This window comes from Pelodiscus sinensis, chromosome 10, assembly GCF_052426305.1.
Source record: "Pelodiscus sinensis isolate ZL-2025 chromosome 10, ASM5242630v1, whole genome shotgun sequence".
Lineage (NCBI taxonomy): Eukaryota > Metazoa > Chordata > Testudines > Trionychidae > Pelodiscus > Pelodiscus sinensis.
The window spans coordinates 34882831-34904881 of NC_143061.1; the positions used below are offsets into that span (position 1 = coordinate 34882831).

Sequence of the window (22051 nt, forward strand, 5' to 3'; positions counted from 1 at the left end):
TAGTTTCAATCAATTTGCCCAGTACTGAAGTTAGACTTACTGGCCTTTGTTAGGATCACCTCTACAGACCTTTTTAAAAATTGGTGTCACATTAACTATCCTAATAGTCATTTGGTACAGAAACTGATTTAATGGATAGGTTGCAAACCACAGTTAGTAGTTCTGCAATTTCACATTTAACTCTTTAAAAACACTTTGGGCGAATACCATCTTGTCCTGGTGACATGTTTCTGTTTGTTTGTTCCAAAACCTACTCTGACACTTCAGTCTGAGACAGAATCTCCCTCTTGGTCTCAGCCATGAAGATAGATGCAAAGAATTAATTTAGTTTCTCCACAATGAGCTTAGCATACTTGAGTGCTCCTTTAGCATCTCGATTGTCCAAAGGCCCCATTGGTTATTCATCGGCTCCCTGCTTCTAATGTACTTGAAAAAAATTGCTATTACTTTTGAACTTTTGGCTAGCTGTTCTTCAAGTTCTTTTTTGGCCTTCCTAATTATATTTCCACATTTGATTTGCCAGAGTTGATGCTCCTTTCTAGTCTCCTCGCTAGGTTTTATTTTTTTAACTGATGCCTCTTTTTATCTCACTGCTTCTTTTACTTGATTTTTAAGCTATGCTAGCACTTCTTTGGTTCACTTACTGTGTATTTTTAATTGGGGGTATACATTTAAGTTGAGCCTTTATTGTGAGATCTTTGAAAAGTTTCCAAGCAGCTTGCATGGATTTCACTTTTGGCACTGTACCTTTTAATTATAGTCACTATATCCAAGCTTTCCAGCTATATTCACCTCTTGGACTAGATCCTGCGTTCTGCTTCGGACTAAATCAAGAATTTTCTTTCCTCTTATGGGTTCCAAATCCAGCTGCTCCAAGAAGCAGTCATTTAAGGTGTCAAGAAACTTTATCTCTGCATCCCTTCCTGAGGTGACATGAACCCAGTCGTTTGTTGAAATCACCATTATTATTGAAGTTTTTATTTTTATAGCCTAACTCCCTTAACATTTCAGAGTCACTATCACCAATTTGGTTAGGTGGCTGGTAATATGTTCCTACTACTATATTCTTATTTTAGAGCCTGGAATCCATAGATGTTCTAGGGAGCAGTTTGGTTCATATAAGATTTTTACTTACATTGATTCTACACTTTCTTTCACATGTAGTGCCACTCCCCCACCAGCACAACCTGATCTATCATTCCAGTATATTTTGTACCCCAGTGGGGCTCCTGGCCACCAGCCCTTTTGCTGCTGACTCCCTGCCGGTCCCCACTCTCATCCCAACATTTTACAAAATTCTTAAATCAACTTTTGTGAGAACTCTTATTCTCAAAAATTTTTGCAATTTTCCATTTCCTTCCCTATTCCCCTGCCCAAAGCGTCTCATCTTGGGAGGACTGGAAATGGAACTCCATACTATTGAATAAAGAATTCTGCCGGAGCCAGAGCACCAGAAGGGCTTGAGATACTAAACTTGAAAGTTGTGATATTCTTTACTACAGAAGTACTGGTTTAAGTAATTTTAGAGGCTTTTTGGCTGCTTACAAACCTTGTTCAGCTTGACTTTTGACTTTACAGGAGGAAAAGAATTATTTTTGACCATAATTATTTTGGGCATATACAGAATACATGATGATACAGGTTGATCATAGCGTAAGCAGGATGGCTGACAACCTCTAACTCAAGCATTGGTATTTTTTAGTATCTCAGCCATCACATTTTTCTAGTACACTTTTTATACCACATCATAGAATCATAAATTCTTTATATCACTACAGTGCATGTTTAGGGGGGAAAAGAGGATCAAATACTGAATACGTTAGAAGCCATGTCATGTCTCCCCTATTTTACATGTCTAGCCATCTTCAGGTAACTTAAAGTTGATTGATTGGTGGGTTTTGTAAACATCAGGATAGCAGAGGTTAGATGTGTTATGGAGGCAATATATTCATTTCCCAGGTAAAGACAATTGTTTCTTTGACAGTTCATTTTTTTCGAACAGGTAGAAGGCTTCTCCCCTCTTAACTTGAATGACGTTGCTGTGATATGGCACATTTCTCATCATGAGACAGAAGCCTTCCTACCATGCAAATTTAAAAAGCATGTTTCCTTGATTTTTTTTTATCACTCACTCATCTTAGCTGTCTTTGTTCCATAGTTTGTGTAAGTCATACATATATATTGTAACATACTATAAAAATGCATATAAAGCTTTTAAACAAATTGAATAAAAACTCTTGCTTCTTTAGACATTCATCTTTGATGTATATCATAAACCCTTTCCTTTTTAATTATTAGCTTATATTTAACAATCCACAAACTGGCCAGCAAGGAACCTTTCATTTCAGTTAGTATGGTTACCACTCGACAAGTTGAAAAAGGTGGTTGTGCACTGGAATAGTGAATATATTCTCTACTGACTTCAAACTTAATTGAGTCTCCTCTGGACAAATAGGCTATCACTTCATTTACATCCTAATAACACTAAACATCAACAACTCTTATCAAAGTTTGTTGAAGTATTTGAGAGTTAAGCACCTGTCAAGATTGGGCATTCCCAGTTTCCTCCACACATGCCTACTTTTATATTTGTACTTTACACTTCCATGATTTTTTTTGTTGGCGTTTTGAGTTATTTTGCAGCCACAATATGATCAAAATTAGGACAACATCATAATTCTGTTTAGCAGATATTTAGGAAATAAAAAAAATCCTGGAACATTTTTTAAAAAGCCAAGTGTTGTTTTTAAATTTGAAAAAATGTTTAACATGGAGCTCTGAGCCTCTGATTCGGTGAGTCTGATTAACCATCTTTGAAACTGTGCTATCGCGCAGCTTAGAGGGAACACTACTAATCAGTAGTATTTCCTGTACAGAATTATGGGGAAAAAACCCAATGCAGTAATAGGAAACCTTTTTGCATAGGAAAGAACTGATTTGAAAACATTCTCTGAAATATAGAAAGCTTAAACTAACACTATCCAATGCTTACATATTGTCTTAATTTTCTTCTCACTGTGTTTCTAAAGTTGTCATGTGTAAGTTATCTTATAATTTGTATTCTGTCTGAAAAGGCTAAACATATAATTTGGTAATTAAATGTATTGTCAAATTTTTATTGTAGGTTCCTGTGAATGACCCTTGTGCATGTACCTCCTTTATGGGGCTGAAACCTTCCACTACCAGAAACCATATTATACGAGCTATGTTGGAATCTATCGCTTTCAGGTATTAAGTGCAGTCTTTCTTAATTACCAAGGGTAATGTTACAGCTAGTGTTACACCTCATACTTGCTGCTTCTGAATAAATGTATTCACAAGGTAAAATTACTGATTAATCTAATATTTTAGGGTCTGATCCTGTCAAGGACTTTGCAGAATCAAGATAATAATCTATAGGCAGATAAATGCTTTGGCTCATCTGGAGTATTGTGTCCAGTTCTGGGCACCATATTTCAAGAAAGATGTGGAAAAATTGGAGAAGGTCCAGAGAAGAGCAACAAGAATGATTAGAAGTCTAGAGAACATGACCTATGAAGGAAGACTGAAAGAATTAGGCTTGTTTAGTTTGGAAAGGAGAAGAATGAAAGGTAATATGATAATGGTTTTAAGGTATCTAAAAGGGTGTCACAAGGAGAGAGAAAAATTGTTCTATTTGGCCTCTGAGGTTAGGGCAAGAAGCAATGGGCTTCAACTGCAGCAAGGGAGGTTTAGGTTGGACATTAGGAAAAACTTCCTAACTGTCAGGGTGATTAAACACTGGAATAAATTGCCTAGGGATGTTGCGGAATCTCCATCTCTGGAGATATTTAAGATCAGGTTAGACAGACATCTGTCAGGGATGGTCAGACAGTACTGGGTTCTGCCGCGAGGGCAGGAGACTGGACTCGACCTCTTGTGGTCCCTTCCAGTTCTAGTGTTCTATGATTTTGTTATCTCCTGCTCTTGTTCCTCCATCAGCGATAAGCATCATCTCTGTGAAGTTCAGTATTTGTAAATCCTGGCCACCCAAACCTAGAGAGGCCCAAAAGCTTCAACTGGAAAAGTTCCTAAGAGAAGAAGCCTCGCTCTTATTTCAGCCCTGTATTGGCTGATTAGCCGTGCTACTCCAAGCATGGGCCTTGGAATAGAGCCCTTGGCATTAAAGCCCAAGCACTCATAACACGGGCCTCCAGGCATTCACATGGGCATAAGGATAAATCTCCACAGTGAAAAAAACTTACTTCCTCCCCAGTTTCGTCCAGGTTGGGTGAGATGTCGCATATGAAACCCTTTGGAACTGGCTGAAAGTCATTCTCAGTGTGTGTGAGGATGGCACAATCATTAGCCGACTGAAGATCAGTAATTGACACCTTGAGGACTTTCAGGCTTTGAATGGAGATGTCAAAAAAGCCGCCCATCCATTTTGTTTGGAGTGTCAGCTCTATTGGTGAAGCAGTCTTCAATGAAGACAAAGTGACTGCTAAATAGATGGAGAACAGAGTTGAGGCAATAATGCACCTTTGCTTAGTTTTGTTGACGAAAGGGTCCATCTCCAGGCCGTTATAGAGAACCGTAGCAGTCATCTGATCTCAAAGAAGTCTTAGGACCTTAGTAAATTTCGGAGGGCAGCCAAATCAGAGATTGACTGAGTTGAAAGTTGTTGTTTTTTTGTTTTAAATCAATGAAGACCATGTACAGGTCCTGATTTTTGCAGCTTAAGGAAGCTCCATAAACTTTGTTTTTCATATCTGGAATAATGAGAAGATTGCAAGAGACTTAAGAAATGCCGCTATGTTATAATCTTTAAGAAAGAAAATAAGTCAATTCGTAATTATCAAGGCATTGCTTTGCTAAGTACAACAGAGAAGATATTTACCCATATCCTCTTAAACTGATTACTTCCCTTTGCTGAGGAAATATTGACTGAATTTCAGTGCTGTTTTAGGCCATCCTGCAGGACAGCCAACAATAATCTTCATTGTCCAGCCAAATCTAGAAAGAGTTTCTGGAGTCTTGGTAGAAAGATTGCAGAGATAAGCCCTTATCCTCTGAAGATTTCTAAATGAGTCTTAGGGTGCATTTTAGAGTGATGCAAAATAGTAAAGTTGCCCCCTACTGGGCAGATCACAGCCCATTCCAGAAAGGCAGAAGCTGCCTCTAAAGCAGCCTTATCAGAGATTCCAGTGCAGGATAACTGCAGAACTGGTGAGTTGGAATTCCAACCATACTTTCATGTCACACTACTCTCTAACTTAAGCAGCAAAAGTGGATACAGCCATAGGAACTGCAAACATCTCTGCTGTCAGTTTCCTCACACCCTACTCAGGACAGAAAGCTGTTTGGCAGTCACTCTTGTGTAGAATGCACCATAGAGACCAGTGCTTGAAGAACAAATGGAAGTTTCTTACTGTAACTGGAAGTTATTTGAGACATGTGGTCTCTATCAGTATTTCACTACCTCCCTCCATCCCCTCTGCTTTATATACAGTTTTTGTTGCAAGAAGAGAAAATGGGGACGTGTTCACCACCACTACCTCTTGTACCCTCAGCCTTGATAGTGTCCCTTTAAAGAGCAGCAAGAGCTGGTGCTGTTTTTTTACTGAAGCTGTGATTAGTGTTTTTCTCTGCTTCTAGTTCTTAAGATTGTCTGTTACAGTCACCTGCTGTAACTTGTTTTAAATAATCTATCAGCTCTTTGGGGCAGGAATACAGATTATACAGTGTTTACACAGTCTCCTTATACAGTATTTAGCACTGTTGGTCTTGACCAGGCCACATGAGTACATGTGGTGTATAAGAGAAACTAGGCTGTATAATCATCCAGACCATGCTGGGAACCTGTCAACTGTCAGAGGCAATTTTAACAAAACTGCTGTCACATTTTGTCATATAACTTATTTGCATACTGTATAGATACTGAAACCAATTTTTCGAATACACAATATGTATAAATACAACACTAATTTCTCTCTCTCTTTTTTTTTTAAAAAGAAACAAACAGCTGTATGATACCATTGTGAAAGAAGTGCAGGTTCCACTTACAAATATTCGGTATGTTAGTATTATTTTTGTATCATAAGTTATAAATTTTGTTTGGCGTTTGTGAGGTCTAGCAAAACATGCACTCTAGAACTTTGTTATTCAGTTTGTCTTGCTGTGAACATTCCAGTACAGAGAATTGGATAACCGCCTGAGTATAGTGTTTCTGTTCACATAATTTCAGAAGTAATACAGAATCTAAATAATCTGCAATAGCAAATATGAGTTGGTTATTAACCACATGTTGGACTTTCACTTGCCTGTTCACTTTATTAGAAGTAAAAAATTTGTTTTTATTAATTTTCTCTGCCGTATTCAACAGATGCAGGTAGTGGTGCCTATAACGGAGGTTGCCCAACACTTTCTATTATAAGACCTTTTATTCATTTGCTTATAATTTTGTGTAAATAACCATTTTAGCTGAAATTTTCCATGATGAGTATCTGCCTCAGACTATTGTTCCCTAATTTCACACTCAGACTTGATGTTTTTTTCTTTTTTGGGGGGGGATTTTTGGGGGAAAAATTACTTTGCTTTGGTAATGATAAAAAATTCATCCAATTGTTTCATTGAGAAACTGTAGCATAACAATTCCCAAACTTGGGGGTCAGGTCACAATTTTGGGGGGCACTATTTTGCTCAATAGTGGCATCCTCCACACAATGTGACCTCGCAAATGGCATACATATGACGCCATTTTACATTAATTTCCTTTCTGGACCAGTATTCCTTCTAAGACTTTCCATCCGTGAGCAGAGTGAGTTTTTCTTGTTCACCAATATTAACGTCTTGTGCGCTTGTTTGGATGTGTGCCACTGTGGCACCCACCAGCTAGTAACAAAATTACACACTCATGTGCACATGCACTTATCTATCTAGCATCAAATTTTAAAATGTTATATAAGATAAAATACAAAAACAACAGATAATTAAGGTGCATGACTCTGTACTCATACACCTTCAAAAATAGCCAACTTGCTGGTGCCTGCCCCCAGTACACACTGTGTGTGCCCCATTGCATGTGCTCCTATCAGGACCACACACAGCTAGCTGATGCCTGTATAGACCTGGCTAACTGCCTCCCCCACCTACACACACCCTGTAGTTGTGCCCAGCCTTGCAATTTTGCATCCCCTCCCCCCCCCCCGCCGGCATATGCCACCAGTATATATGGCAGGGCCATGCAGTCTTCTCCCCCCCCCCCCCCACAAACACAAACAGCCTAGGGCCCACAACCCAAGCACCTAGTCCCACATTTCACTTGTTTCTACCCACATTGCCCAGAGACCTGTGTCTAATCCCACACCTTTCCCTCCTTTCTCCCTCCTCCCCCCCTGGAATTTTCCTGTGCCCAGTAACTCCCACCACCACAAACAGCTGGTGCCTTTGTCCCCAACCTGGCTAGCTTCTGTGCTGGTCCCTGCTGTCCTTGGTCCCTGTGCCTCTCCTGCCGATACGACCCTGGCACCTGCTTTTCCGCCCTCCCACCCAGGCTCCCTCACGGTCTACAGCATTTTCGGCTTCAGCCGCCACAGCAGCTTCCTGCTGCCTGCCACCTGGCTCACACTGCTAAAGCCGTCACTCCAGGGCATTATCAGTAGCATCAGTAACCTTTATTCCACCACATGCACCATCAACTTTGTAACAGCACGTGGAATGAAGCCTTCAGCCCATTCAGTACATATAATGGCCTCAACACTGACGCCGTTACCAGGCATGGCGCTGCCGATACTCCCAGCTCCCGCCCCAACTCTGACTGCAACACTGGCACCTGCCTCCTCAGTGCTGAAGTTAGTACCATTGATGACACTGGCACCAATTTCAGCTACAATCCCGGTGCAGGTGCCAGTATTGACCACCACACCAATACCAACACCCTCATCACTGTTAGTATATGCATTGGTATAGCAATGCCACTACTTACTATGATGGCTCTATCCAACAAGAGCTCCAGCCCTTGATCAGGTCCTCCTCATCCTCTCCAGATGAGGCACTAGCTGGGCTCAACATCTGCCCCTCCATTGGAGGATTATAAAGCCCTCCAACAACTTCTTAGAAGGGTGGCCCAGAGTCTTAACATTGAAGCTCAGGAGATTTTAAAGGATGTTGACCATGTACTGTCTTCCTCTACGCATGGCTGCATTGCCTCTCATTTGGACCATTTCAGACACTACCAAGATACTATGGCAGACAACAACCTCTTTGCTGCCCACTGCCAAGCATAATGAGAGGTAAGATTTCATCCCATCAAAGGGATATGAACATCTGTACTCTCAGCTTCCCCCAAATTCCCTAGTGGTCAATGCAGGTGACTCGTGGGTACATTAAGGTCAGAACAGAAAGGCAAAACACTTGGATCTTTATGGTAGGAAGCCCTACTTTATAGGGAGGTCTTCAACTCCACATTGCCAACCCGCAAATGCTGGTTAGCAGTTATGGCTTTAATACCTATAGTGCCCTGTCAAAATTCACAGAACTGCCCCCTCAAGACTCCCAAGGCAAATTGTTGGTGAAATTGGAGGAAGAGAGACTAGTTTCCAGGGCATTCTGGGAGGCTGCTTTAGATGGTACAGATGCAGCTACCCAGGTCATGGCCACTGTTATTGCCATCAGAAAAATGGCCTGGCTACAAGTCTCAGGCCTATCTTACAAGGTCCAACATACAATATAGGACCTTCTCTTTGAGGGTACATCCCTCTTCTCTGAGAAAAGAGATAAGAGACTCCACAATCTAAAGGACTCTTGAACGACCTTTAGAACATTAGGCCTCCATACCTCAGCTTCTCAGCACAGGCACTTTACACCTCAAGTTCGGTCATGCCCTTACCGTCCTCAGGGCCACCAAGAACGCCCTACAAGAAGAAACAAATGTCAGGAGACATCAACAGCCACTATCAGGCAAGGTTCTGGCCAGTCAAAACCCTCAAACCAAAAGCAGCAGTTTTGATGGTGTGATTGAGGACCAAATACTAGTTGTTTCCTTTGATCTGCCCTTTCTTACTTTCTCTTCCCAACTATCTCCTTTCTACTGTGTGTGGTCCCAGATCACTTCAGACTGATGGGTGATGTGCACAGTAGAGAGGGGATACTCCATCCAGTTTTCTTCCCTCCTACCTTTCCGCTCCCACTCTCCGTCCCTCTTCAGGAACACTTCTCACAAGCACCTCCTTATTCAGGAGGTGCATGTGATCCTATCTATGATGGCAGTAGAGGAGGTTCCTCCAGATAGTGGGGGACAGGGATTCTACTCCTTATATTTTCTAATTCCAAAACCAGAGCAGGGTTTTGGCCTAGTTTAGTCCTGCGGGAACTCAACAAATCCATAAAGAAGCTCAAACTCCACCTTCTCCCTGGCTTCTGTTATTCCTTCCCTGGATCTGAACGACTGGTACACTGCCCTTGACTTGAGAGGTGCATGGTTCCACATCTTGATTTATCAGCCCCACAGGAAGTACCTCGGTTCTGCAGTGGACACAAACATTAACAATTTGCAGTGCTTCCCTTCGGCCTTTGATCAGCCCCAAGAGTTTTTATGATGCGCATGGCGCAGTGGTTGCTGCCTTCCTCCGCAGACACAGGGTTCAGGTTTTTCCATTCTTGGATAATTGGGTCATCAAGGTCCAATCCAGGCTAGGGATGTTAGTGAGTAGTCAACTGGAGTATTGACTACTTGCTTCTCTACCCACCTTGCTGCCTCTGAGAGAAAGCAAGGTGGGGGAACAGGAGCTGGTGGGGGGAAAACAGGAGCTGGTGCTGGGCAAACCAGCTTAAAAGCCGGTTTCCCCAGCACTGCCTCCATGGTGCCACCATCCGCCTCCACCCTGCTGCCATGCTCCATCAGCAGCCCCTGTCCATGGGAGTCCCACTGAGGAGCTGAGGCCCCCCCATGGACAGAGGCTACTGCCACCAACCAGCCCCTGTTCACAGCGGCCTGGGCTGGCCACGTGCAGGGGCTGCTCTTACTAAAATCTTAAAAATAAATGTTGCTTTTTCATTTTTTGGGGCTTTGAAGGCAGTATTTTTCCCACAAAGACCTCCAAATATGAACTTGTAATTACCCACAAATGAAATGGAATATGTGAGCAGAAATGTACTAGACAGATTTCTGTATTTGGGTAAACCTAGAAGTTGTTTCTGAACATTTGATGCTAAATATTTTAATTAAGCTCAACCTTTTACCTTTGTTTACTCCCACACAGAGCTGATGGAGGAGTCAGTAAAAATAGTTTTATCATGCAGATGACTTCTGACTTAATAAATGAGAAGATAGACAAGCCTGTAAATACTGATATATCTTGTCTTGGAGCTGCTTTTCTAGCAGGTCTTGCTTTAGGTATGTTTATTCTTTGAAAAACTTTCCATCTAAATATTTGCCAACTAGGGTTTTTTCTCCTTCTAAATATAGGAAGTGGCATTCCCTGCTTGCTGCCCTCTCCAAACCCCTCTAGTCCAGGGAGGGCCTTGGGACCAAGGCCAGCTGGCCCTGGCTCTTCCCCTCCCCCCCACCACCACTGGGGAGGGTCAAAGGCTGCCCTGGCCCCTCCCACTCCCTTCTGCCCCCTGGCCATGGAGAGTACCTGCCTCCAAGGCCACCTGTCCCAGCTCTTGGGCACACCGCCCCCACCGCTACAAGGTAGGGTCCAAGTCTGCCCCAGCTCTTCCCCTTGCCCTCGTTTGCAGGGGAGGGCCCAGACCCGAGGCCACCCTGGCTCTTGGAGCCCCCCCGGCCCCAGCTCTTTGTATTTCTCCCTGACCACTGGGGGAGGGGCATGGCAAGGTGGTGCCCGAGTCTCCCCTCCTGACTGGGGGGGGACAGCATGTATGCCAAAGCCACACTGGGTTCTCTCTCTTCTCCCCCCCCCCAACTGCCAGGAGGGGCCGGGAAAAAGTTCTTCCCCTCCCCTCTGCCACTGGGGAGGGTCCGAGGCTACCCCGGCCCCTGCCCTTGCCTGCTTCCCGCCATGGTTACTGGGGAGGGCCTGGCCCCAAGGCTACCCTGACTCTTACCCCCCCCCCAGCCTGCCCCTGGGCCTCCCCCAGCTGCCAGGGGAGGCAAGCCTAACTACACTTTCTGCCCCCACTTCCAGCCCTAGCCCCGTCCACCCTGTGGTGGCCTGGGGGAAGCCAGCCTAGCCCTGGGCCTACGCTTTTTCTTCTCCCTCACCAGACCTGGTCTCTCTCCCCCCAATGGCTGGGGGGGGTTGGGCAAGGCCAGGCCTCAGCCTGTCCACGGTAGGCCTGGCTTGCTCCCCCCGGCTCCTAGCGTGTTGGGCTGGGCTGACTAGGGAGGTGAGTAGTCGAGTCAACTACTCACTCTCCCTTCCCCCTCTCCCCCGCTGCCTGGCTCTTACTGTGCACTCTGGAAGCATTTTGTGGCTGCAGCTCCCGCAGAACATGGGGAATGAGGGAGACCGCACAGATGAGGGCCAAGGGAGGGGCTGCAGGATGCAGAGTGATGCACGATGTCACGTTGTTGTCCCGAAGGAAATGTTTATATAGAGAGAGAGAAACAGCCAGACATGCAGTTCAATGCTACACAACAATCAGTTGGCATTTGTACATGGTTTTGTCATTCTTTAATTTTCTGATAATAAAAATTGTCCCTAAATATTCAATTAACCATTTTCACAGTTTCACTGTCATTGTAGAAATCCAAGATAAATAATACTCTAAAATATCTCTTTTCATTCATACGTTCTTGTGTGATGGAATGGAGGAAGAAGAAGATGGGAAAAATATACAAAATCAGTTTAATGGGATAGTGTATCTAGCACAAATTAATATCCTGGTCTTGCAAACACTTACACACTTGGTTAAATTCTGCACATGAACAGTCACAATGATGTTATTTTAAGAAGTTAAGTTTATACATGTATGTTTTCAGGATTATAATCTAACTATTTAAAATAATTTTGGAAAATCCTCTTTCGTTCTTAAGATTTCGAGCAAAAGGAAATAATGTACAGTGAATTGACTGTTAGCAGAAAAAGATTCAGCCCCAGGAATATATATAAATTGTTGATGGCTATTTGTATTATCAAATGGCTTTTAAAATGAGTTTAGTACAAAACATTAAAATATTTTAAAAATCATACGTTAAGATGAGATTACTCAGCAGCTAAAACCGAATAAGGAAATGACCTAAAGTAGACAAAGGGCACTTCATGTACATAACTTATAGGTGTGAACGGTTGCATAGACTTGTAGGCAGCTCTAAGTATGATTTGCCATTTATCTATTATTTTAAGTAAGAAAGTAAGAAAATGACCAGTGTTGTCCTTGGTTCCCCTAGTTCCATCTAGTTAAAAGAGTACCCATGGCTGAGGCCTATTGTCTCTCTGGGCGTTTTCTTCTTCTTGATACCTAAATGAACATCAACATATTAATTCTGTTCCCTGGAAACCATCACAGTTAAGCAGATGTACCACTTGTCAGGATTCCAGTTTAGTGGACTCTGTTGGAATACTTTCAGAATGTAAAAATATTCACCCACTTAAAATTACTGGAATGAATAAGGAAAATCTTAATTTTCCTCATTCTATAGTGTTATGATTGTTCAGATTCATGGATTTGTTCCCAGCACAGTCAAGACTTAGGATTAACTTTGTACTTACAGGATTTTGGACGGACAAAGAACAACTAAAGAAATTGAGGCAAACTGAAATTGTTTATGAGCCACAAAGAGACTCTGGAGAATACAAACTTGCCATGGATAACTGGATAAAAGCTGTACAGCGTTCCTTGAATTGGTACAGCCATACATCGCACTAATGGAAGTTTACTTTTTTGAAGCACGCTCTGTTAATTAAACCTTGGAATTTATAGAACAATAAAAACGAAACCAACATTTTAATTGGAGTTTACACTTGTTGAATTTCAGCAGTCTCCCTACTGCTGTTAGATTACTTAATACTGCACTTTGACCCATCATATCCTCCTTGCTTTACCTGCTGATCAGCTGCAGCAATCACGTCCCTTTGACCTGAGGGTGCACAAGAATCTTGAGTGTCAGTGCCTAACATGGATATTGATTGGCCTGTGTGGGCTAGGGACACTTATCCCAGTCTCAGTGAGCAAAGGTGGGAAGATATGTGAAAGGATGCTTTTAGTTGTCCTTTATCAGATGGACACTTGATTACTATAATATGTTCTGCATTGGGATACACTGAGGTCACTTAGAAACTTAATGTAATACAGAATATTGGTGCTTTTCCTATTCCAGGGCATTTTCCATGAAGGTTCTCTGCTTTGGAACTCACTTCCCCTTCTGAATTTTCTGACCTTCAGGGCATGCTGCAAGGCAAATTTTTATTTTCATTGGCATTTCTGGGAAGAACAAAGTGATTGTATGTGGGATTTTACTACTTATCATGGTCTTTATTTAATATGGGTATGTATTGCTGATTCTGGGCTATTATGTTATATCTTAATTAAGTAAACAATCTACATTTGTAATTGTTTTTTTGTCCAGAGTGTTAGTTTGTACAGTGCCTCAAGCTGAGGCACTGTATTAAGTCTAAATATAAATGCTGTGGATCAGTACTACAAAAAATAATTTCATTCTATGATTTTTGTACCTAACAGTTCTTATCTGATATGCAGCTCAGTAAATGTTTCATTTTGTAATAAAAGTTCATTATATTGCACTGTTAATTAATGCAAATAACAGTTAAAAGTAATTACATATTGTATCCTATTTTCAAGTATGTATTAATATTTTCTAAGCTATCAATCATAATTAAATTATATTGTGCTAAAACAGCCAACACAGTTTGTTTTTGAAGACATATTTTACTGTTACTATTTTTTAAATTGGAATAACAATTATAATGCATATAACATAAGTTATAATTTATAGCAGTATCTAGCTGTAACTAAGAGTCTTTTAAAAGGTTCCTTCTAAGCTGCATCGCCCTGCAGCTGCTGAATCAGCCCCGACTAGCCAGAAACTCACTGCTCTGTCCTCAGCAGGGAGCTGCTGCTGTTGCTCAGGGAGAAGTGCCTTTCCCCCAGCCAGGCAGCTCCATGCATGGAGTCCTGAGCCCCTGGCTGGACAGAACTAATTAAGCAGCTGCGGGGCCCTTGGACTTCAATCATTTTCACTGTAGCTCAGTTTTGTCAGGTCTAAACACTCTTCAAAAAAATCCAATCTAAACACAGAGACCTCCTCCACCATTAGTAGACCCACTTATTGGTCAAACTGGGGACACCAGCACTAGTACCTTCCTTCAGAATCTGTTCAATGATAAAGGAATTCCTAACTGCTTCCCCTGTGGAGGAGCCATTGAATTTACCCCCAGATCCAGTAAAAGAGAAGGAATATTAGACCATGGTTCCTGCCATTCCACTGGCCAGACTACCATTATCATCACTAGATTAAGTGGTGTCTTTGGTATCCCCTTCCCTCCAGCTGACTTTTAGACAGCTGTAGGACCTACTCAGTAAAGTCCCTGGGGAACTACATAGAGCAGTAGACTAAAGGAAATCCTAAACACCTTCCATACATCTGGACCTACAAGAATAGCCCTCCTTATCAATGAGGCTATTCTGGAACCAGTTAGGATAGTGTGGCACACCCCAGCCATCTTCCCCAGCCCCCAAAGAGGCAGAGACATGCTATTACATGCCATCTAAGGGTTACCAATTCTTATTCTACCACCTGGCTCCCAACCAATGGTGATGTAAACAGAAGGGTCCAGGCAACAGCATGCCAAGTCTAGTCCTACAGAAAAAGGAGGGCAAATGCCGAGACCTGCTGGGGAGAGAGGTTTTCTTGTTCTCTTTAAAGTGCTACCATACAATTTGTTTTTTAAGTTTATCCTGTACAGACTAACTCGGCTACCCCTCTGAAGATTTCCAGCCTCCAGTTCATAATAGCCAGATATCAAGCACTAATGGCTAATATCCATTTCCTGAACTATGCTAAGTTGAAGACTTTGCCAACAACCTCCCCCAACAGGATTGTTCTCATGTGCAAGCACTCATAGACAAAGGAAAATGTAATAGCCAAAACTATCCTCCAGTCTGTACTCAATATGGTTGATACTTCCTATCAACCTATGGCTACTGCAATTATTATGTGTTTTGAGTCCCAGATCCAGGTCTTGGAGTTCCCCAGGGAGTTCCAGAGTACCATAGAGGACCTCCCCTTTGATGACTCTCACCTCTTTTTCAATCCAGGAGACTGATGAGTTCTTACGAACCCTGAAAGGCTCTAGAGCTACTCTTTGATCTTTGAGTATATACACTCTTGCACCAATCCACATCAGAAATAATGGCCCAACACTTCCGCCAACAGAAACCTATGAACCACCATTTAAAAAAACAGAATTCAAAAGTTTAATTTCCCTACATGCACCACAGTGGCCTAAACATCCCAATCCCAGTCCCCAACTCAACAGCGTTTCTCTCATGACCTCCATAGCAGGAAATGACTGAAACCAATACACCTTTCAGGGATTATTTAGCACTTTTTTAGACACGTCAAGTTTTGATAACAACCCAGAAAAAGAGGTGCTGAATGTCATCCACCATGGCTATCTCCTCCAAAACTCCCTTTCTCAACCATTTTTGGGGAATCACTCATGGCGGTATTCTTGCTCAAGAAGTGAATTGCTTATTGCCGGAGTGAGGAACCTTTTTTGGCCTCACCAATGTGTCGCCCAACTAAGAAGGAGAAAGACACTCTGCACGTTCCCTTCACACACCAGACCCTAATCCAGCCTAGTGGATTTTGTGTGCTCCAGCCCTGAAGTGGGGGAGCCCTGAGCCTTGGGGACCGGATCCATGCAAGCCAGGGGGTGCATCTTGCCCCTGGGCTTTAGGTTCCCCATTCCTTGCCTTGTATTACAATGAGGGCCAATAAAAAGAACTCCTATACACAGGGGCAGATATAGGGCAGGGCGAGCAGGGCGGACGCTTCAAAAAGCCCCGTGCATGCGCCATGGTAAAGGGGGGGCCCCGCGGAATTATGCTGCCCGGGGCCCCGCAAAACGGTCATCTGCCCCTGCCTATACAATATCAGGAAACTGCTTTATTCTCAACTTACTTCCTCATACGCAAGAAGAAGGGTGGATGGAGACAAATCCTCAACGTCCACCATTCCATCCACAAACTCAAATTTTGCATGGTCATGTTGTCAGCACTAATTCCATCTTTAGAAAAGGGCATGTGGTTCATGGCTTTCTGTATGAAGAATGTTTACTTTCACAATTACATTCATCTTGCCACAGATGGTGGGCTCCAACCATTTCCAGTTCAGAGTACAACTATTCAGGGAAGCTATTGCCTTCAGACATTATGATCTCCTTTGTTTTCCCATACATTGACAACTGGCTCTTCCCAGTTGTCCCTCCTTGCCAAGAAGCCTATACATCAACAGGCATGCTGTCCCAATTCTGTCAGCCTAAAGCCATATTTGCCCCCAGATTATAAATCCATGAATGATAGATATATCATAAGCCATTTCACGTGCAACCATACAGATAAAGCTTAAAACATGCCTTTTTCTCCTCGGCCACATGGCCTCGTGCATCTCTATCACTCCGTTTGTAAGCCTCCACTGTCATTGCCTTCAAGCATGGCTTCATTTGATTTACTCACCAAGCCACCAATCAATGAATCTTACACTGACAATTCCCGCTAACAGACAGCAATTCCTCTCTGAATCTGATGCATCTGCAATCATCATCCTATCTGTAGTTTATCTGCCAGGAATGCAGAATGTGCTTGCAGACTCCCTCAGCAGATATTTCATGATCAACGGTGAGTGAGAACACCATGACATGGTTCTCCATGATATTTTCATGTGACAGGGAACCCCAACCAGGGATTTGTTTGGCTCCCAAGCCAACAACACATGCACCATATATTGCTGGAGGGGAGCCCTAAGATACTGCTCCGAGAGCGGTCCTCACCTCTTTCCACAGTCCAGTTCAACCATGCATTTTGTCAACTACTACTTCTACCCTGGGTACTACACAAGATCTGACAGGACAGGGTGACAGTCATCATGACCGCACGTTACAGTTCTGGTTCCCCAACCTTTCAATGTTCCCTGACCACCTGAAGCAGTGCAATGGCAGAATCGGACATTCCAATCCACTTCTGTTTTCACTGCAAAGTGTGGTATTTGGATGATCATCAGCCATAGAATAGAGGAGCTCCTCTCCCATATGAGCCATCCTCTCTAATAGTGGAAAAGATTCAACTAGGAGATGTTACCAATCTAAATTGGAAATGCTACTCATCCTGGACACAAAGAGGCATTCTACCAGAAACTACAGGTATGTCACTCATCCTGGACTATATCCTCTCTCTAAATATATCAGGCCTCTACCTTAGTTCCCTGTGAGTCCACTTGGGGTATGTCTACACTACAGAGGTTTTTTTTTTTCAGAAAAAATGGCCATTTTTCTGATTAAAAAATTATGTCCACACTGCAATCGCGTTCTTCTGAAAGAAAATTGAAAGAACAGAGGGGGTTTTCTGACATTGGTAATCCTCATTCTACGAGGAAAGAGCTCTTTCAGAAAAAGGCGTGTTTGGATGGGGAAGAGAGAGTTATTTCGAAAGAAGAAGAAAGAGAAGAAAGCACAGGTGCCCTGGTGGCCACTCCATCCATAGCAATCACAGATGAAATGTGAGACAGCGTCCATTCTGTGTGGACGCTCTCTTTCGAAAAAGCAGATCACTTTTTCGATGCACTTTTCCAGAAAAGCTTCTTCTGAAAGAAGCCTGCAGTCTAGACATAGCCTTGGTGACTATTTGTCCATTCCATTATTTCTAGGGAGAGCAACACCATTTTCACACACCCACACCATGGGTAGGTATTCCCCTGTGCAACTCACACAATCCAGCACACAGTTCATTGGAAAGTTTTAGCCGTGCATGATGGGCCTCAAACAAGTCATGCAGTGATAACTAGGATTATGGAGTCAACTTCTTAGTTTGCTGCTATCTTCATCCCATACAATCATTGGTAAACCATCATTTTCACACCTGTTTTTCAAAATCCAACAAATCCATGCAGCCCACTTTGCCATCCACCATTTTGGACACAAGCATGGAGCCTGCACGGCTCTGCACTATCATCAGCATTGCAAGCATAGGACCCATGTTCCAGGATATACAGTACAAAAAGAAACAAGTAGTGTCTCCTGTTAAATTGGGTGTAATTGTTGTCAGTAACCAAAAACCGATTTGTGGTTTGTTTCCATATTAGGCTGGTTTCCCCCATTACTGAACCCATGGCAGTAATTTCATTAGATAGACTTGTTGTTGCCACAGTAAAGCTTGTGTCATCTTTGGGACTACCTCTGAGAGGACATGATGCATCATTGAAAAGGTAATTTTTTAACCTGTCTTGAATATCTTAATGAGTTTAACAATTTTCTCACTGAATATTTGAAAATTATCAGTATTGTGGCTCAGGGAAAACCAACTTTTTAACACACCAAATCTACAATGTGATCATTATTATAATGGTAGATCAGTTCAGAAACCAATTCACTGATGAAGTAAAGGCTGCCAAATATTATTCAATAATAGTCAACTGAACACCAGATGTGAGTCATGTACACCAATTAACATTAATTTTAATATACGTGACTGGCAATGGTGAAGTTATAGAGCGATTTCTTTGGTTTTTTGTTGGACTAAAATCCCACACTTCTGAATGTTTAGAGACAATGGTTTTGGAAATCATTGCAAATTTAGGTTTGAACATCAAAAATAGTTGTGGACAGAGCTTTGATAATGCCGCAAATATGTCAGGAAAATATTCAGGTCTACAGGCAAGAATGAACAATGAAAATCCCTCTGCTTTATTCATATCATGTTCCCAGGCAGTCCTTAAATTTAATATGCAATGCTGCAGCCGCTTATTATGAAGGTGCTACACATTTTTTTTTTTTACTTCAAAACACCTATGCTTTTTTTTGTTTGTTTTTGTTTCCACAGATCAGTGGAATATGCTATAATCACACTTGGAGCAGGCAAATGGAAAACACTTTACAGTAAAAAGAATTTTTGACGCCAGGTGGTTTGCTTGTGCAGATGTTGTTTTGGCTTTCAAAATGAGCTATGATGTTATAAAGAAAACTTTATTAGACATAGCCACATCAAGTTCTGAAAAACCATGTGTGAAAACTGAAGCAAACTCCTTAGCAGAAAAGTTTGAAAAGAATGATACTGTTGTTTGATGAAGAATTGATGAAGTCAGCAAATCACTGCAAAAAGTTTATACACATTTATTGAATGCTGCACAATGGTTAGCCTCAGATACAAGTTTTGTCATGGAAGTTCGAAATGACTATAGGTCTGTGGAAGCAGAGGCACTAACATTAACAGAAAATATAGGTTCCTTTGATATATCTGATGAAAAGCATAAAAAAGTAGGAAGTTATCTTCAATGAAACTAGAAACAATGAAATCAATTTAAAAGGCAACGAGAAGATCATCATTGAGATCATCAGTATTATTTGTAACACAATAGTAGTGCAATTACAGAGTAGAGATGAATCTCTAAAGAAAACTGTTAATTTAATTTGCATGGTTTTTTTCTGACAGAAGTCTAGATGAAGATGCTAAAAGCCACTACAGTAAGAAATTAAGTGAATTCTACTGAGAGAACATAGACAAAAATCTTTTTGCAGGTGAAGTGAAACATTTCTTTCATTTTATCAAAAATTATGAGATCTGTGCTTCAAAATCACCAGTTGATTTGTATAGCCTTTTACAGGATGGTTTGCAGGCAACCTTTACAGATGTACAAACCATTCTGAAAATATTTTTAATAATACTTGTCACAAATGCTTCTGGTGCACATCCTTTTTCTGTATTGAGTTAAAAATTATTTGTGAAATACGATGAGTCAGGAACATTTGACAAGTTAAGCAATGTTGACAATTGAAAATGTCTCTCTACAAAATATTACTTAACATGATTTAATTGACAATTTTACAAAGAAAAAGTGTGGAAAGAAAGCTATCTGAATATTTTTTTTTAAACAGAGTAAGTTTCTTCAGAGGAAGTTAACTTTTATTTTTCCATTCATGCGTCATCCATATACTTTATTTTTACATATTTTTCATGTTAGGTTAATGCAAACACAAGCTTTCATTAGACCAGAAGTTCTCAAAACTGTGCTCTGAGAACTCCATTCAAGTGGACTGAAGAAAGGTTATTATGTTTTGTTTTATAAAGCGCTCTTATCCAAAGTACTTTACAATAGTCATCTAATGGTACAGACAATATGTGGAAAGATCATTAAAAAAATAATCAAGGTGCCTCACTTTATTTTCATTTACTTATTAATTATAATACAGGAGGAGGATCAAGAAAAAAGAATAAAAATGGGAGGACACAAAGAGTTAATGTTCTTTTTCGTGGCTCAAAATGAAGTTAAGCACAGGGCCCCACTAACTCTAAATCCGCCACTGCTTGGTAGTCTCATTTGTATAAAATATTTAGATTATTGCAATTTGAGCCTCTTAGCACATGTTAAAATATGAATGACCGCAGTCACAAACTAATATTACAATGTCCTTATGAACTACTTAATGAAGTAGTCAACTCCCAGCCATTCTGCCTTCCAAGGTTTCATGCAGGGCTGGATTGGGTTACTTTGGTGGTTTGACCTCTGTATGCCCAAGTACTTCCACTTCAGCCAGAGCGACGTGATGGGGCTGAGCCTGGGGGACACACCTGCCGAGGGTGTGTATATTGTACGATGGGGGTCCCACAGTTGCGGTCCTTCCGGCCATGCCCGGGCCTCACGGGAGATCGTGTCTCCGCTCCTCCCCCGAGAGGGGTGTGAGCGGCGAGGGAGAGGCGGTTAGTCTGGGGCTCCCCGTGCTGGCGGAGTCACTCCCCCCCCCCCGTGTGTGTGTGTGACACCGAGCGGGGAGCCCCGCCGGAGAGTTACTCCTTTGTGTGCAGGGGGAGGCAGCCGGGCCAGGGCTGGCTCAGGGCTGACGCCGCCGAGAGGCCAAATCCCGCCCCCGGGGTGCGGGCCAGCACCGCCTCGGGCCGCTCGAGGCTCGCTCTGCGCCCTGCCCCCTGCCCCTCGGGGATTGGCGGGCGGGTTGTGTACACACAAGGCCGCGCCAATGGGCGGCTGGCGGCGCCGGCCCTCACGCGGCGGGGCGGCCAATGGGAGAACGCACTTGTCAGACGCCGCCAAGCTTGTGCGGGGGAGAGAGGGAGCCGGGCTCGGTGCGGCTGTGGAGGGAGCCGGCGAGTGGGCCGGGCTGGAGCACGGTGAGTGGGGCTGGCCGGGACTCTGCGCGTTAGCGGGGCACCCTCTCGGGCGGCAGCGCAGAGCCGAGCCGGCCGGGGGCGCCTCCGGGGGCCGGCTCCCTGCTAGAGCAGCTGGCGAGGGAGGAGCCGTCGCCGGGCTCCTTGTCTCGGCTCCGGTGCTGGCCAGGCCCATCCCGCTCGGGGCCTGCGGACGCACGGGGCGGAAGAGCGCGCTCAGCTGCTGCTCAGCCTGGCTGCGCTGTCCCCTCCCCCACCGCGCGCACCGAGGGGCTAACGGCCGTTGTGCGCTTCTCCCTGGGGGCCTGCCCGGCGCCCTGACCCGGGGTCGCTGCCCTGGGCATTCGTCTCCCCGCCCAGAGCCCCGGGTGCTTGGCACCTGGGAGCCGCTGACCCCGTTCGCCGCCGTAGCGAGGTGGCACAATGTGCCTGGCACGCAGGCCTGTGCCGGGAGCTGGGCTGTGCCGTGTGACAGCCGCCCGGCCTGGCGCTTCTCGCCTCTGCGTGACACCCAGCTGGAGGTCACGGAAGTGTCTGCCCGCGCCTTGTAGTTGGTATCTCCGCCCGTCTCCTCTCACCCGTCTCTTTCCCGGGGAGAAGGGAGTTTCTGGGTAGGGGTGAGAGGATTCAGGAGTCTGCTGTATTTGGTCCCGTGTGTAGCCGTCTGCTGCTTAATTCACTTGGTAGTTAGGCTGTGTCCTAGCTGGCCAATGTAGTGTTCTGTCAGTTTCAATGAAGAAGCATATCCTTAAACAGCGAAGTTCTGATGTGC

The 22051-nt window shown here is 43.4% G+C and overlaps 2 protein-coding genes across 10 annotated transcripts in view; both read left to right on the forward strand.

The window, feature by feature from the left end:
* GK5 (glycerol kinase 5) overlaps positions 1 to 13787 on the forward strand; it is a 70872-nt gene extending 57085 nt beyond the window's left edge. For 2 of the 4 annotated variants that reach the window (XM_075937655.2, XM_075937652.2), the window contains 4 exons: positions 3125 to 3228; positions 5974 to 6033; positions 10221 to 10354; positions 12638 to 13787. In XM_075937655.2, coding sequence (XP_075793770.1) covers positions 3125 to 3228; positions 5974 to 6033; positions 10221 to 10354; positions 12638 to 12792 — 453 coding nt within the window. In that variant the 3' untranslated portion in view covers positions 12793 to 13787. Of the gene's footprint in view, positions 1 to 3124; positions 3229 to 5973; positions 6034 to 8188; positions 8253 to 10220; positions 10356 to 12637 lie in introns of those variants that run through there. The other 2 variants (XM_075937653.2, XM_075937654.1) reach the window with 2 other exon arrangements.
* A 7317-nt stretch (positions 13788 to 21104) lies between these two features.
* TFDP2 (transcription factor Dp-2) overlaps positions 21105 to 22051 on the forward strand; it is a 192721-nt gene continuing 191774 nt past the window's right edge. For 2 of the 6 annotated variants that reach the window (XM_075937643.2, XM_075937644.2), the window contains exon 1: positions 21150 to 21282. Coding sequence is in view for 2 of the 6 variants with exons in the window: in XM_075937642.2 (XP_075793757.1) it covers positions 21132 to 21282 (151 nt within the window). In the remaining 4 variants the exon portion in view is untranslated. Of the gene's footprint in view, positions 21283 to 22051 lie in introns of all 6 variants that reach the window. The other 4 variants (XM_075937647.2, XM_075937645.2, XM_075937642.2 and 1 more) reach the window with 3 other exon arrangements.